Source organism: Ranitomeya variabilis, chromosome 7, assembly GCF_051348905.1.
Source record: "Ranitomeya variabilis isolate aRanVar5 chromosome 7, aRanVar5.hap1, whole genome shotgun sequence".
NCBI classification, from domain to species: Eukaryota; Metazoa; Chordata; class Amphibia; order Anura; family Dendrobatidae; genus Ranitomeya; species Ranitomeya variabilis.
Genome location: NC_135238.1, coordinates 159164008 through 159180295, shown reverse-complemented (window position 1 = coordinate 159180295; position 16288 = coordinate 159164008). Strand labels below are relative to the sequence as shown.

The 16288-nt window shown below is 39.8% G+C and overlaps 1 protein-coding gene across 3 annotated transcripts in view; it reads left to right on the top strand.

Moving 5' to 3' along the window:
* The window catches only part of SATB2 (SATB homeobox 2), a 238710-nt gene that overhangs the window by 182321 nt on the left and 40101 nt on the right, over positions 1 to 16288 (top strand). For all 3 annotated transcript variants that reach the window (XM_077272132.1, XM_077272134.1, XM_077272133.1), the window contains one exon: positions 9809 to 10006. In XM_077272132.1, coding sequence (XP_077128247.1) covers positions 9809 to 10006 — 198 coding nt within the window. The remainder of the gene's footprint in view (positions 1 to 9808; positions 10007 to 16288) is intronic.

The window sequence follows — 16288 nt, the reverse complement described above, 5'->3', positions numbered from 1 at the left end:
ATGAGGGGCATTATACCAGGAAAAGGCTCAAGATAGATAACATTATATCTGGAGTGGACCCAGGATGGGGGACATTTTCACAGGAAGGGGCCAGGATTGAGGACATTATTGCAGGAAGGGGCGCAGGCAGACATTATTACAGAAAACGGGCACAGGATGGGGGACATTATTACAGGAAGAGGAACATTGTTATATACAAACCTGTATGTCTTCACAGGATTTGGAATGCTACAAGGGCCCATACATCTAGCGAACATGCGGAGGGACCAGGTCCAAAGTTTGCACAGAGGCCCACCAGACTCTAGTTACGCTATTGTTCACTACCGTACATACCACCAGTGGATATTGGGTGATGTAGTTACTAATATCTCCTCAAGATCTCCAACTATTATGTGTCACCAGCTTAAGTGACAGCTTATTAAGGGTTTACATACACGTTTGCAGCAATTTCTAAATCATAGATAAACCTTGAGTGCAATGTGTGGCTAAATCCTTACAAAAATTCATTAGGATGAAAGTTGCACTATAATAAGAGATATTCATTCTTAATGCAGGCTTAGATATAGTGCCAATGTATGTTTTATGCTTCCAATGGAGTTCCTCTTTAAGTAAAGCACTTAATCCCGACAGCTTAATCTAAAATAAATTTTTAAGATTTATTGGGATCCAAGAAGTATAATTTCTCCTTGCGGAGAGTGACATGTTAAGCATGTCGAGATGAGGAGACTTAAAGCCGCAATGCTCCTCTGGGAAATATGCAAATTGTCTCTTCAGAGAGGAAGAGGAATAGAACTCTAGTGCTACCTATTGGAAGTAGCAATCCTAACAGTCAATGTCGCCCCTTTAACGAGCCTTGTCACATGACTTAAGATAAGAGCCTGTTAAGTGACATGCTTAAGATGTCACTCTCCGCAAGGAGAAATTATACTTCTTGGATCCCGGTCAGACACCTCTCACTCAGCCAAACCAGATCTCCACTTTGCACTGACGAGGGGCAGTACCCCAAAACACAGTGTATGCAAATTGACATCTGGTTTGGCTCTTATCCTAAGTCATGTGACAAGGCTCGTTAAAGGGTCGACATTGACTGTTAGGATTGCTGCTTCCAATAGGTGGCACTAGAGTTCTAGTCCTCTTCCTCTCTGTAGAGACAATTTGTAAGATTTATTGGGTGACTCTAGTATGGGAATTACAAATGACACTTTTTTGTGGAAGTTTTAAGCACCAAAGTCCGTAATAGATACAGTGATGTAATTTGTAGCTTGTGTACCCCAATGAAAGTCTCAAACATTGCCCCTAACTACAAGGTTTTCTAATAGCATTAGTTTCTCATATGGGCCAGAGACCTTTTGCACGCCGTCAGGCTTCAGGAACTGGGTTTAACTATAACCCTGAACCAATATTAAACACATGAGTAGATGTAAAAGAGAGCAGACATATCGGCCTTTCCTTTATACTTGTATTTCCTTTTGTATCCATTTCTCATAAAACTGCCACAAAGACTGTATGATTAGCTTTATGTAATGTGGACCTGATACAGCTGTAGTTATTTGTATTGTTACTGAATTCATAGATAGTATGAGATAGATGAATCGTTAATTGATAAAAAGACAGTAGGTGTTAGAGATGCCCTAATCTTTTGAAATTCGAATTTGCCAACTTCACTAAATTTTTCCCAAAACAATTAATTGACAGCGAAATGGACATACTCCAATTGCCCTGAAAAGATGTGAATGACACTCTGAGGTCTCCTAGGAGTTTTTCCAACTTATTTCATACTGTTGCTCCAAAGTCATTTCAAGCTTAGTAATGTCAAAGTGACCTCCACATATATGGCTATGGGTGAATATATAGTAACTGTTCTGTAACACATGCAGTCTGTACATTTTTGTCAAAGGTTTATCCTTTTCTTTCACTTTCTGTATGGCTAAGCTCTGAGCTTTGACATCCTTCTATTCAGATTCACCATAGAATGGCTGCTGCTTTCCCTGCCTCTGCTTTTACACAGACTAGGATTGCCCCTGCTGATTGGCTGTGCTATACCATGTGATGTGATAACTGAAAGGCATTATGGGGAAGCCCACCCAGCTGTTCCCGAAGGCTGTGCCTTATATGGCTAATGCAATAGTTTGCAATGTGTAAAATGGGGCGTACATTATTATTTTGGCTTTGTAGATAGATAGACAGATATAGATAGAAATATAGATAGATAGATAGATAGACAAAAAGAGGCAGCACTCTAAAATTTTTAAAGAAAAAGTGGACTTTTATTTAGCCCATGTGACAGCTGAACCTTTCTCAAGCTTTCTTGCTTTGTATTTTTCGAGTTCTGTCTCTTTTTATTACTTACCGTATTTTCCGGCGTATAAGATGACTTTTTAACCCCTGAAAATCATCTCAAAAGTCAGGGGTCGTCTTATACGCCGGGTACAGCGTGTGCAGGGAGCGGTCCTATATGTTTCCCAGGATCTGGAGGAGAGGAGACTCTCCTTCAGGCCCTGGGATCCATATTTATGTAAAAAAAAGAATAAAAATAAAAAATAAGGGATATACTTACCCTCCGACGGCCCGCGGCTCTCAGCGGTGCAAGCGGCGGCCTCCGTTCCTAAGGATGCATTGAGCAAAGGACCTTCAATGATGTCACGGTCATGTGACCGGTCACGCGACCGCGACGTCATCGAAGGTCCTTCACTCAATGCATCCTTAGGAATGGTGGCCGCCGCTTGCACCGCTGAGAGCCACGGGCCGTCGGAGGGTAAGTATATTCCATTTTTTTTTTTTTATTCTTTTTTTTTAGATGAATATGGATCCCAGGGCCTGAAGGAAAGTCTCCTCTCCTCCAGACCCTGGGAACCATATGCAACGCACACGCCATATAAGATGACTGGGCGTATAAGATGAACCCCGTCTTATACGGCGAGTATATCCGAAACTCCATATTTTATATGGAAAAGTTGGGGGTCGTCTTATACGTCCAGTCATCTTATACACCAGAAAATACGGTACCTATCTTTAGAATTGGGAATATTGTTCGGGAGGTCTTGCACTCTTCATTTTTTACAATTTTTGTGCTGTTCCTCTATATTTTGCACAGATGGATGGATAGATAGATAGATAGATAGATAGATAGATAGATAGATAGATAGATAGTAGTCCAAAAAAGGAAGCAGCACACCACTGTCTATGAATTCACAGACAGTGGTGTGCTGCTTCCTTTTTTGGACTACTACATGCAAGGTTTGGTATATGCCTGTGGAAGCTCTTTTGCACCCAGATTCTTTATATGCTGAATGTGCTGCTCTATTTTTTTTTTTTTAGAAAGATAGATAGATAGATAGATAGATAGATAGATAGATAGATAGATAGATACATAAATAGATAGAAAGGCTACATGCAAAAACATAGTATACCTTGGGAATGGAATAACCGTAACCCACATAGCTCTGCGATTACTTCTTTTATAGTTATATAAGTCACATATATGAGAGATAGATTATCCTGATTATATGTGTTTATGCTCTTATTTTTATTTCTAATAAATATTTGCCTGACACTTTCTTCTAATCCGAGGATCCATCTATTCATCCATATGGCAGATTTATAACTCTTCCAATTACCGTGCAAATTATTGCTAATATTAGCTCATGAAAGTGTTTCTGCTCTGCAGGTTGGTTATTATTTATAAAAATCACACAAGCAGCTGATACATTCATAAGCTAATTATTTCGGCAGCTGGGTACACACTGAGCAATATGGCTGCAACTGAGCAGATTTTTTTGGTACTTGCTGTGGTGAATTCATGCAGGGGGGAGAAGTACACAAGACAGACTTATCGAGGAAATCTGAGTAATACAATTTCTCTGGAAAGTCACTTTTGTTGCAAATATTCTGTTCTAGAATTTAAGATATGCTTTCAATGTGCCTTAATAATCTACTTTGGTTCTTTCATTATTCTCCTAAACATAAGTTATGTAGAAAATATCTGCTGTCAAAAACAAGCATTTGGTGAAGGCTGGAATTTGTAGATCTTCAACCATTGGAAATAGTGTATTTTTTAATACTATTATTGCATTCTGTACAGTATGAGTAGGAGACCATGAACACTGACAATAAAGATAGTAATGACAGACCCCGCAAGCTTTATTAGACTTTGTGAATCAGTGAAGGATAATTTAAGTAAGGGCTACATGTATCAAGCAACATTGAGATTGTGGTGTCACGTTGTTCCTAATTATTTTTTATATAGCTTTGAAACCTAGTGTAAATGTGACAGAGTCGCAAATGTTTCATAGACTTATTTCTTTTATTCATTTTAGTGTTCAACTAAAGGGAATCTGTCAATAGCATCAACCCTCCTAAGCCGTATATATGAGCATGTGGGTCATAGAAAGTGGAATAAAATGATACATTAATATCTGCGATCTGGTGTATTATTCCAGAGATTTCCACATCTTTTTAAATATGTAAAGAAACTGTTAAGATCTATTTTCTTGACACTGATCTCCCGGAGAATCTGCCTCCGGAGATTATTATAAATAAAAAGGGCAATAACCAGTGTGATACATGTAGATCAGGAGAGCAGGCTGTCAGTCATTACATGTCTCACATTAGTAATGCTCCCTTTCATTTAAAATAATCTTTGAATGCAGATTCTCAGAGAGATCAGTGTACGGCCCATAGATCTTAACATTCCATTTACATTGTGAGAAAAAATTGGATTTCTCTGGAATAAGACATCAGATTGCAGATATCATTTTATTCAGCTTTCTATGACCTACATGCCTATATAGACGGCTTAGGTGGGTTGATCCTACTGACGGATTTGCTTTAATGCCACAACGCTTTATAGGCATCATCCTCACTGTCTCCATTGTGGCTCATAATCTAGATTCCCTATCAGTATGTCTTTGGAGTGTGGGAGGAAACCGGAGAACCCAGAGGAAACCCACACTAGGGGAACATACAAACTCCTTGCAGATGTTGTCTTTGGTGGGATTTGAACCAACGCTGAAAGGTTACAGCGCTACCCACTGATCCACCCTGCTGCCCTACTTCAGTGTAAGTCATGTGCGACTTATCAGTAATTTGGCCTGTTTTTTACATAGCAAAGCTGTAAATCGCAGATGTAAAATAGGTGAGCGACAGCCTGACAATTGCTGCTGTGACACAAGTCACTGTGTTGCCCCCAGACTTTTTGTAACATAATAAATGTAGGGAATGATGTGTTGACAAATAAGCCTTTTTTCCTATGTTTTAATATAATTGTTTTTCTTGAAGACTATACACAAAAAAATGACTTTTCCCATAAATAAGGTCAATAACTTAATCAAAAAGTGGCACAGATGGCACAAAAAGTAATTCTTTAGCTTCACATATGTTTTAAATTAAAGTGCAGACAGTATATATCTTTATTTCTATCAAAAAGTGGTACTCAGAGCTTATGGACATGTTAGGCCACTTGTGTGTAACAGCAAATGATCAGATGTGGGCAGCACGGTGGCTCAGTGGTTAGCACTAGAGCATTGCTATGTCCTGGGATCAAATCCCACCAAAGACAACATCTGCAAGGAGTTTGTATATTCTCCCCGTGTTTGTGTGGGTTTCCTCCGGGTTCTACGGTTTCCTTTCACATTCCAAAAGACATACTGATATGGAATGATGATGTTTGTAAAGCGTTGTGAAAATAATGACGCTATATAAATGGGTAAAAATAGAAATAAAATTAATTAGCTTCATTATTTCCCATGTGATATATTACCAAAATAAGTCCAAATAATACAATGGGTCATATTAGAATTGTTTTGGCACTATACTTTGGGTTGTGTAGAAACTACTGTCCAGTTTTATTAGAAAGTGTCCGAGGGTGGACAACATTTTCACAGCAGTAAGTGTATGTTATTTCTCAGCTGACAATCCTATCCACATGCATTCATAATGCTGTCAGCACCACAAAGTTAAAAGTTGCATAGATCAGTGACAACTAGTGTAGTAGGAGGACAGCGTAAATGTGTTCACTTCCAAAAAAAAATCTTTCATCCTCTCCCTCACCCAGAATAGAGCAGATCTGTGCAAATGTGGCCTTTCTCTTGTAAAAACAAGGCAGTCTTGTGTTACAGATTACCCGATAAATCCCCAGTGCCTTCACAGCTCACTGCCTACAGCTGCTACAGATGGGCAGGAGCCCTCTCTGTCTCTGCTCTGTGCTGTGCAGCCGCCAGTTGAAGGAGAAAATGGAATGATCAGGCTATTAACATCGGAGCCGTGAGGAAGACGAGGCACAATAAGAACAGCTGGTGTTTCTGCCTTGGCCGATACAGCGAAGATAATCAAATCTTGCCTTTTCCCCCCTATTTATTTATGTTTGGGGAGCGATGTGTAGTGGAGGATGGGAGGAAATGAGGGCATTAGAGGTTAAAGAGTTAATTGTTAAATCTGTAAGACTCGAAGTCACTTTGAGGTTCTTATTGACAGATTGTTTGTAGGGTGCCGTTGGCTGGATTTATCCATATCGGTTTTTCCTACGATTCGATGAAAATATCTGGTTGAGATTGATATTGTGTAAATGGTTAAAACGATCAGATGAAATAAATCGGAAAATCATTTAAATGGGTAAAAAAAAAAAAAATCAGCCGAATAATGATATTTCTGTGATCCGGAAGTTTAAGAAAGAAATCCGAAAACCTCATTGGAAGAAATAGCAGAGCTTTATTTTATTAACATTTTTTACTGAAGGATAATTCCATTCCTGGTAAAAAAATATATTTCTGTTTGTATATGGCCAGCTCACATTAGTGGGATTGGGGGCCAAGTTCATCAAGTCTTACAAGAAGAGCGTTCGGGCATGTAATATCTTGTCTTAAGGTTCGTTTTTGGAAGCAGAAAATTGGAATCGTTAAACAGGAATGCAGTATCAGTGCAGGAATGTATCACTATTTTCATAACTTTGCCTTAAAACAACTTTTAAGTGTTGAAAAAGTCAGCATAAATCAAAAACAGCTTGTCTTCTGTTGTTTGCGGCACCAGGATATCTTCTATGATCTGACCGCAAATGACCGATCATAGCGATATATGCTAAGTGCAAATTGGAAGAAAACCTCCACTCATGTCATGTCATGCTGTAACTTTCTAACATGCTAAGGACTCATTTCATCCACACAACAGTTTTTTTCACATACAAGAAAAATGGACTGAGTTTCATCAGAGTTTCATTACAGTTTGGTCCGATTTTTATCAGTTTTGTTCGTATGTTGAAAAACAGTTTCTCCACTTTCCCCTATTTACCTATCTAACAATCCATGAAAATCACATGGTGTCTGAGTGATGACCAGTTTTTTCACAGATCCATAGATTGCATTGCCGGTTTTGATCTGACCCTTGGATCAAATTCGGTCATGTCTCCACAATATTGCGTGGAACAGTCATTCAGTGAAAAATCAAGGACATTGGAACGGCCCCATTCACTATTACGGCTATGAATTCTATCAGTGAAAAGCATGTATAGTACTTGTATGAGAAAAACTGACCTGTGAATGAGGCCCAAGGTTTAGTAAATGCAGAGGGTGCAGTTAAACCTGGGCTGTGATTCCTGAGAGGATCCAAAAACCAAACAGCAAGAGCAATGTGCTTTTCTCGCAATGAATTCTAAGAGGAAACTGATCAATTTGCTCTGTTGTCCTGTATAGAAGCTAGTTTTGTTATTTGCCCTCAACTGACAAACTGAAAAGTTGTGAAAATGTTTTCAAGGATGATATCTCTCTGATGGGTCCAGAAAGTGGCGTCTTCTTGACTGAAGATAGCTCTGGGTCAAAACGTTTTATAGGGGACCCTGGGTTTGAATAGTTTATTAGTGACTACTGATCTGGGAGGATAGCAAGGAGTAAAGCCCCTCATACACATTAGAGTAATGTCTTGCCAATATCGACAGGTTTGGACGTCACTCTAATGTGTATGGGAGCGCCGTCCAACTGATTGTCGAGGTAGATGTCATTCGGGAATGTCTGGTTTTGGACTACCTTGCTCTCCCGAAGATAAGCCAGAGGCAGAGATATCTGTGGGCGGCTTTCACATACGGCTAAACGATCCGACCAAACAAGAATCATCTAATGTGTGCAGGAACTTAACGATCTGTAGTAGATTTTTCAGGTAGCTGGGCCCAAATTGTTTATGGCTTTAAAGATCAGCAAGCAAAATGTAAAAGTTATATTTTCCATTTTAACTGTAGTAAGCAAAGAATTAGTGAGATAGGAGCATATCGAGCTCCTGCATTTTGGACTAACTGAAAACATTGTATTGCTTTCTCAGGGATGCATACAGGGTCCAGCCATTGGGTTATAAAGGTTTGTTTCAGTGCTGATAGATTTTCTGGAGGACTGAAGTGCTTAATTCTTGCAACATTCCTTATTTGGAAGTATGAAGAATTAATAATGGCAGATGTCTGGTTACTGACAGTACCACATCAATAGTTACTGTGCAACCAAATTGGAGTGAGTTTTGAAGTGTTGCATTTCCCAAGAATAGAAGTGAGATTACATGAAGGGACAAGAGGAATTTCAACAAATCTACATCCAAAAGAGATCTGTGGTTAGTTCTCCAAGATGTTTGGAAAAATCCCCCTCTTGAGTTTATTCAGAAGCTGTGAGCAAGTGTACCTAGAACAAATTATACTTTGATGCTGTTTTGAAGGCAAAAGGGTAATCACACCAAATATTGATTTGATTTAGATTTATATTTTGTTCATTCACATTCACAAAATATATAACAAAATTTGCATAATATTCCAGAAACTTCAACTACACATCTGCAAGATCTAATTTCTGGCATTTTTAGTTGAGAAATAGAGGTGAAGAAATCAGGTGTAAAAAATGTATGAATCAAATATAAGCTTGAGATAGGAAAAATTGTGTAAAAACGATAGTCAGACATGATGGATTACAGCACGTCAGAAAACATAATCAGAAGGTATTCATACAGGTCTACATTATTCTTAGACCATCATTATTATTAGGCTGGAATCATTATTATTAGGCTGGATATGTTAATGACACTCAGCTCAAACTCTGCTGCGAGCGTGAGCCGAATGTCAGTGCTCTGATCCTCTCGCATCAGAGAATCGCAGCACAGGTGTGGAAGAGATGGAGAAAGTAATTTCTCCATTGCCTGACTAGTCATATCTCAGACTGCACCAGGATTGCATCAGAGTACAGTCCAATGTTTCACACGCACCCATAGACTTATATGGGTGCCTGTGAGCTGAGTCACTGCCAATCGCAGCAAGCTGTGATTGTTTTCTCATGCTGAGTTGGCATAACAAAATAGTCGCTCATCAGAACTGTCCCATAGTATAACATTGGGCTGAGTGCTATCCAATAAAGCACCGATAGCACTCAGTCGTGTTATACACTTGTGTGATCCTGACCTTATGTTTATTCCATAAGACAGTTATAGGACATACTATTGCATGACTCCTGACAACTCTACAGAAAATGGTCAGGTTTATTTTAAAACGTTTTCAATCAGCAACTTAGAGATTATCTGATTGCCATGAGTCCAAAAGTTGTGAAATAACATGCTCTTTCACCTTGTTTGGCTATTTCTGAAGACCCCATTGAAGTCTACGTTAAGGGATTGTGCAGGCTGGTTCAGTGCTCCTGCCAAGAATAGGCACTTGGAGCCAATTATACAAGTTAAAAAAAATGGTTGTCATGGGACAGTCTGTATTAAACAAGTCTATTCATAAGTCTATATGATGTACAGAAGTGCCCAAACCTACGAAACTTATAATCTTGTTTTATTTCATCTTTTGCTACAGGGATGGCTTTGTGAACTTCTCCGCTGGAAAGAAAATCCAAGCCCTGAAAACCGTACGTTGTGGGAGAATCTGTGCACCATTCGTCGTTTCCTTGGGCTCCCTCAGCATGAAAGAGATGCTGTTTACGAAGAAGAGTCCAGACATCATCATAGTGAGCGCCTCCAGCATGTAGTACAGCTGACCCCTGAACCTGTGCAGGTAAGAAACACTAGTCTACACAATCATGTCCAATACCGACCGAGAAGTATTTCGGCAACTAATCAACTACCGTATATTTCCCCTGCATCATTTCTACATTTTACATTGACTTGCAAAAATGCATTATCTTTATTGTAAATTGTTTTTATGAAATAATGTAACACTCTACTGTAAATTAAAAAAACAACAACATGACACTGCAATCATATAAAAGTATTAGGTCACAGGCTGAGTGATAGAACTTGTTTTACAGTAGGAGGCTCTTAAGTCCTAATAATACACTCTTCAGCTATCATATTGTCTATTTTGAATAGTAAAGGGGAAATCCCTTTTGAAATAGTAGAGTGTTAGACGCACTAGGTGAGGTGGATCCTCTAAGCCCAAGATCTGAGTGGGCACACAGTTATTGGTTCCGCAGATAGGTGGAGCACGTGGAACATGGACAGCTGAAGGATTATAAACCACAGGTAGACAGGTGGAATGCTGGAAACTGCAGGCAAGCAGGAGACATCAAGGAGACCACAGGCAGGCAAGTGGAAGACATCCAGTAGACCACATGCGAGAGACGTCCAGAAGACCACAGGCAAGCAGGCGGATGATGTCCAGGAGACCACAGACAGGCAAGTGGGAGACGTTTAGGAGACTGCAAGCAGGCGGGAGATGTCCAGGAGACCACAGGCATGTAGGCAGGAGACTGCATACAGGTAGGTGGGAGATGTCCAGGAGACCATAGTCAGGTGGAAGACATCAAGGAGACTGCAAGCACCAGTTGAGCAGGTCAAGGTGTATAGAACAAGCCAGAGTCTAGGAACACCGAAGTCTTAATAGCAAGACGCAGATGTGAGTCTTGGTGATCCTTACATATATATGCCCAGGTAGATGATCAAATGGGAGCATGCCAGGCTGTCTGTGAGGCCCAATGTGGGACACCACAGTGTTTAGTGGACTGGATTGAGGGACGTAAAGCACGGATCCGGGACAGGTGCACAACAGAGATATTCTTGTCCATCAATGAGATTCTATAGCTCTTGCCATGAGCTAAATGGATGGTACCTACCATTATCACATTTTCTATGATTGGTGACCCAAAACACCACTTTTACATAGTGGTAATGCCTATGCAAACTCCCCAGATATCCCAACTCCACATGCAACCCTATGATTAGATTGAGCCATCTAACTGAATCTTTGATCCATCACTTCAACAATTCCCATACAAAATGTCAAATTAATAATCGAATACAAATAAAATTACAAATACATTTGATGCTGATAGTCATTTAATAATAAAGTACTTGCCGTAATAAAGAATTGAAAACCCCTGCAAATGAATGTGATGTGTAAGCTGTAGGATGGCAAGATTAGAGCCTTATCTACCGAAAATTCTGCTGCACCTTAGAGACATTCTACAATTGCTTCTGAGGCTTTACCTGCCTCCTATCTCATAAACTTCCCACTAGGGATCTACTTCTCACCTCTCTACCTTTGTGTAAGTATGGCCTCTGGCCTACACTGCAAGAGGCCTTATTGCTCGTGAAGATTTGTCTCAACTAAAGCACATGAAGAATACCAGCAATAAGGGGAGAATCTCACTAGCCAGATATGGAAGGCTTTAACCTGTACTGCGCCAGATAATCTTAGAATGTTCTTGTATCACTGGATCAGCAAAGATCATTTGTTAAGAAATGCAAGTAGTGGAAAAATCTGGTTTGTGCATCTGTAGACATGTACTTGAATGATAGTCACATTCTGATATTCCGTCTAAATCTGTAATTTATCATTTTCTGTAGAAGGCTGTGAACTCTTTTCGTCAAGAGTTACAGAGAAATGTCATACACTTGATGAACTTGTTTTTTTTAATGTGTGTCTATTTTTCAATTAGACATATCTATGAACAGGAATCCTTGACAAACCCGTATTTTGCATTAAGTGCTATTAAACTGAAATGAGAGATTTATTTAGACTGCACCTCACTGGGCATAAGATAAAGTTCATGTGTTTTCTTTTGTGATAAACATAACCTCCATACAGATCCTGTTGTGATTGCAAATTCTCTTCACGCAAGCATTTAAGCACTTTACATTGCATCATTCAATCACTTTTGATCACACGACAGTTAGATACATCATATTTTTAAAAGCCTGAATGGGGACGCTATACCAAAGCCTGTAGATAAGAATGGTGTGGTTTCTGTAAAAAAAAAATATTTTTTTTTTCGCAGAAAATATCTTCAATCTACTCCCACCAAATTACATTATGGGTGTTGGGTTGTTAATGTTCACCAGCGTAATCACAAAGCATTGTTCTGCTACTGGCATCATCAGCAGGTGCCACCTGTAGCTAACAAGGCACATCCTGTTGTATCCTTTAGGACTAGAGATAATTCAAGGCCAGGCACTTGAACCCTTTAGACACTGCCGGGAATAGTGACCGCATGATCTAAGTGGTTAGACACAGGGAGGGCTTCCCTACCGTCAGACTATTGGCACTAGTGAGCTTACATTGCACCAAGTGACCTAATTAATGCCCAAGATATATAATAATTATATACCTGTTGCATTAGAGGTTGTCCATCCTTAGTTTATGCAGTCTGTGTGACTGCATGCTTGTGAATCCTCATATTGTGTGCACTGCTCGTTGTGAGGATTCTCTGGCGCTGGGAGCAGTGAGTGCATGACCTTAAATATATATGATTTGCATACATGTTGTCACATGCCGACTAGTCATGTGCAGCCTCACTTAATATAAGTGTATTGAGTGAGAATGACATGGGTAGTTGGGATGTGGCCATAAGTATGCATATTGTATACTTGCGGTCATGTGACTCCTGGTGTCGGCAGAGGAGAATCTTCACATGATAAGGTCCAAAAGAGGAACTAAAAAATATCAACCCAGTTTTTTTTTTTTAGAAATAAACTAATAAATCCCAAATAAAAATGCAGAAAATGTCTTATGACCCAAAGTATAAAAAAAACAAAAAAACTCTCCATTATCTGAAAACCCCAATAAAATTTGATCAAAAAGTAGTATGTACAACCAAATGGTACCAATGGCAACTACCGGTCTCTAACCCATTGCTATTAAAATAGAAATGTTATGTCTCTTAGGATGTGGTGCCATAAATTAAACTAAATAGTAAAACATAAAAACACTATAAATTTGGTATCACAATAATTAAGAAATGCAACTAAAAAAAAGATGAATTGCTGTTTTTTACCCAACCCCTCCCACAATAAAAGAAATAATGCAATTTAGGCCAGGGTCACACTTGCGAGTCCAATGCGAGAAACTCGCGCGAGTCTTTTGCCTCAATACCCGGCACTGCCGCCGGCACTGGGGACCGCAGTGTGCGGTTGCATAGAAATATACAGTGGGGCAAAAAAGTATTTAGTCATTCAGCAATAGTGCAAGTTCCACCACTTAAAAAGATGAGAGGCGTCTGTAATTTACATCATAGTTAGACCTCAATTATGGGAGACAAACTGAGAAATAAAAATCCAGAAAATCATATTGTCTGTTTTTTTATCATTTTATTTGCATATTATGGTGGAAAATAAGTATTTGGTCAGAAACAAACAATCAAGATTTCTGGCTCTCACAGACCTGTAACTTCTTCTTTAAGAGTCTCCTCTTTCCTCCACTCATTACCTGTAGTATTGGCACCTGTTTAAACTTGTTATCAGTATAAAAAGACACCTGTGCACACCCTCAAACAGTCTGACTCCAAACTCCACTATGGTGAAGACCAAAGAGCTGTCAAAGGACACCAGAAACAAAATTGTAGCCCTGCACCAGGCTGGGAAGACTGAATCTGCAATAGCCAACCAGCTTGGAGTGAAGAAATCAACAGTGGGAGCAATAATTAGAAAATGGAAGACATTCAAGACCACTGATAATCTCCCTCGATCTGGGGCTCCACGCAAAATCCCACCCCGTGGGGTCAGAATGATCACAAGAACGGTGAGCAAAAATCCCAGAACCACGCGGGGGGACCTAGTGAATGAACTGCAGAGAGCTGGGACCAATGTAACAAGGCCTACCATAAGTAACACACTACGCCACCATGGACTCAGATCCTGCAGTGCCAGACGTGTCCCACTGCTTAAGCCAGTACATGTCCGGGCCCGTCTGAAGTTTGCTAGAGAGCATTTGGATGATCCAGAGGAGTTTTGGGAGAATGTCCTATGGTCTGATGAAACGAAACTGGAACTGTTTGGTAGAAACACAACTTGTCGTGTTTGGAGGAAAAAGAATACTGAGTTGCATCCATCAAACACCATACTTACTGTAAAGCATGGTGGTGGAAACATCATGCTTTGGGGCTGTTTCTCTGCAAAGGGGCCAGGACGACTGATCCGGGTACATGAAAGAATGAATGGGGCCATGTATCGTGAGATTTTGAGTGCAAACCTCCTTCCATCAGCAAGGGCATTGAAGATGAAACGTGGCTGGGTCTTTCAACATGACAATGATCCAAAGCACACCGCCAGGGCAACGAAGGAGTGGCTTCGTAATAAGCATTTCAAGGTCCTGGAGTGGCCTAGCCAGTCTCCAGATCTCAACCCTATAGAAAACCTTTGGAGGGAGTTGAAAGTCCGTGTTGCCAAGCGAAAAGCCAAAAACATCACTGCTCTAGAGGAGATCTGCATGGAGGAATGGGCCAACATACCAACAACAGTGTGTGGCAACCTTGTGAAGACTTACAGAAAACGTTTGACCTCTGTCATTGCCAACAAAGGATATATTACAAAGTATTGAGATGAAATTTTGTTTCTGACCAAATACTTATTTTCCACCATAATATGCAAATAAAATGATAAAAAAACAGACAATGTGATTTTCTGGATTTTTTTTTCTCAGTTTGTCTCCCATAGTTGAGGTCTACCTATGATGTAAATTACAGACGCCTCTCATCTTTTTAAGTGGTGGAACTTGCACTATTGCTGACTGACTAAATACTTTTTTGCCCCACTGTACATGCAGCCGCACACTCCGGTCCCAAGTGCTGGCGGCAGTGCCGGGTATAGATGCGAGAGACTCGCTCTAGTTCCTCACATTGCACTCGCAAGTGTGACCACGGCCTTATATTAAATATTTCATGTACTCCAAAATAAAGACATTTAGAAACACAATTCTTCTAAAAAATATGTTGCCAGGAGAGGAGAATAGAACTTTGGCTTAAGAAATTCAGAGATGATGAGGCTTTAAGTAAACAAAATAGCGTATAAGCTGCATCCATAAAGGGTAAAGAGAATATAAATTAATATCGTTGATGGTTTTTGTTCCTGTATCAATGATATTTTTAGTATCAAATCATAGAATCATAGAATGGTAGAGTTGGAAGGGACCTTCTGGGTCATCTGGTCCAACCCCCTGCTCAAGGCAGGATTCACTAAATCATCCCAGACAGATGTCTGTCCAGCCTCTGTATGAAGACTTCCATTGGAGGAGAACTCACCACCTCTCGGAGCAGCCTGTGCCACTCATTGATCACCCTAACTGTCAAAAAGTTTTTTATAATATCTAATCTGTGTCTCCTCCCATTCAGTTTCATCCCATTGCTTCTAGTCTTTCCTTGAGCAAATGAGAATAAAGATGATCCTTCTACAATGTGACAGCCCTTGAGCTATTTGTAGACAGCTATTAAGTCTCCTACAAATGAAGTTGGCATTCAGTTCAACCTACCAATCTAGAAAACCTATTTTCAGTAACCTATAAGAGTATTCTGTCTTAATAAAGGGTCTTCATTCAAAGACTTTATTAGCTAAAGTGAAAATTGACTACAAAGAGCCTCACAGCCGGACATAAATGCCTATGCATTTCATGGGAAATTCATTCATCCTAATAAGCATAGCCTTACGCTTTCCATTCTCTGGGATGGCACTGCACAGAAATTGAACCCTTGCTGCCAGGATCCCCTTGGAGATCTCACCCCTTGATCAGATAATCTTCAGGAGGCCATTCTAATGAAAAGGAACAGTTCAAGGCAGCAAACCCTTATTATCTGATTTGGGATTACCATTTGAATTATGTTGCCAAGATCTCTTGATATTTTCAGTTTTCAGCTCGATAGTAGTAGAGAATGATCTCAGATATGTTGTCCAATTACTTTGTGATTATTCTATCAGGATTATATTTCAGCCTTCTTATAAATAATGAATTTCCATAATTTAGTGTAATTTTCAGTATGCTTTAGACTTCAGGGAAGCTGTGGATTGTGCTCCTCATAGCAAGTATTGCAGTATTTTGCATTACTGAATTATGTTACATAACATATTGTGG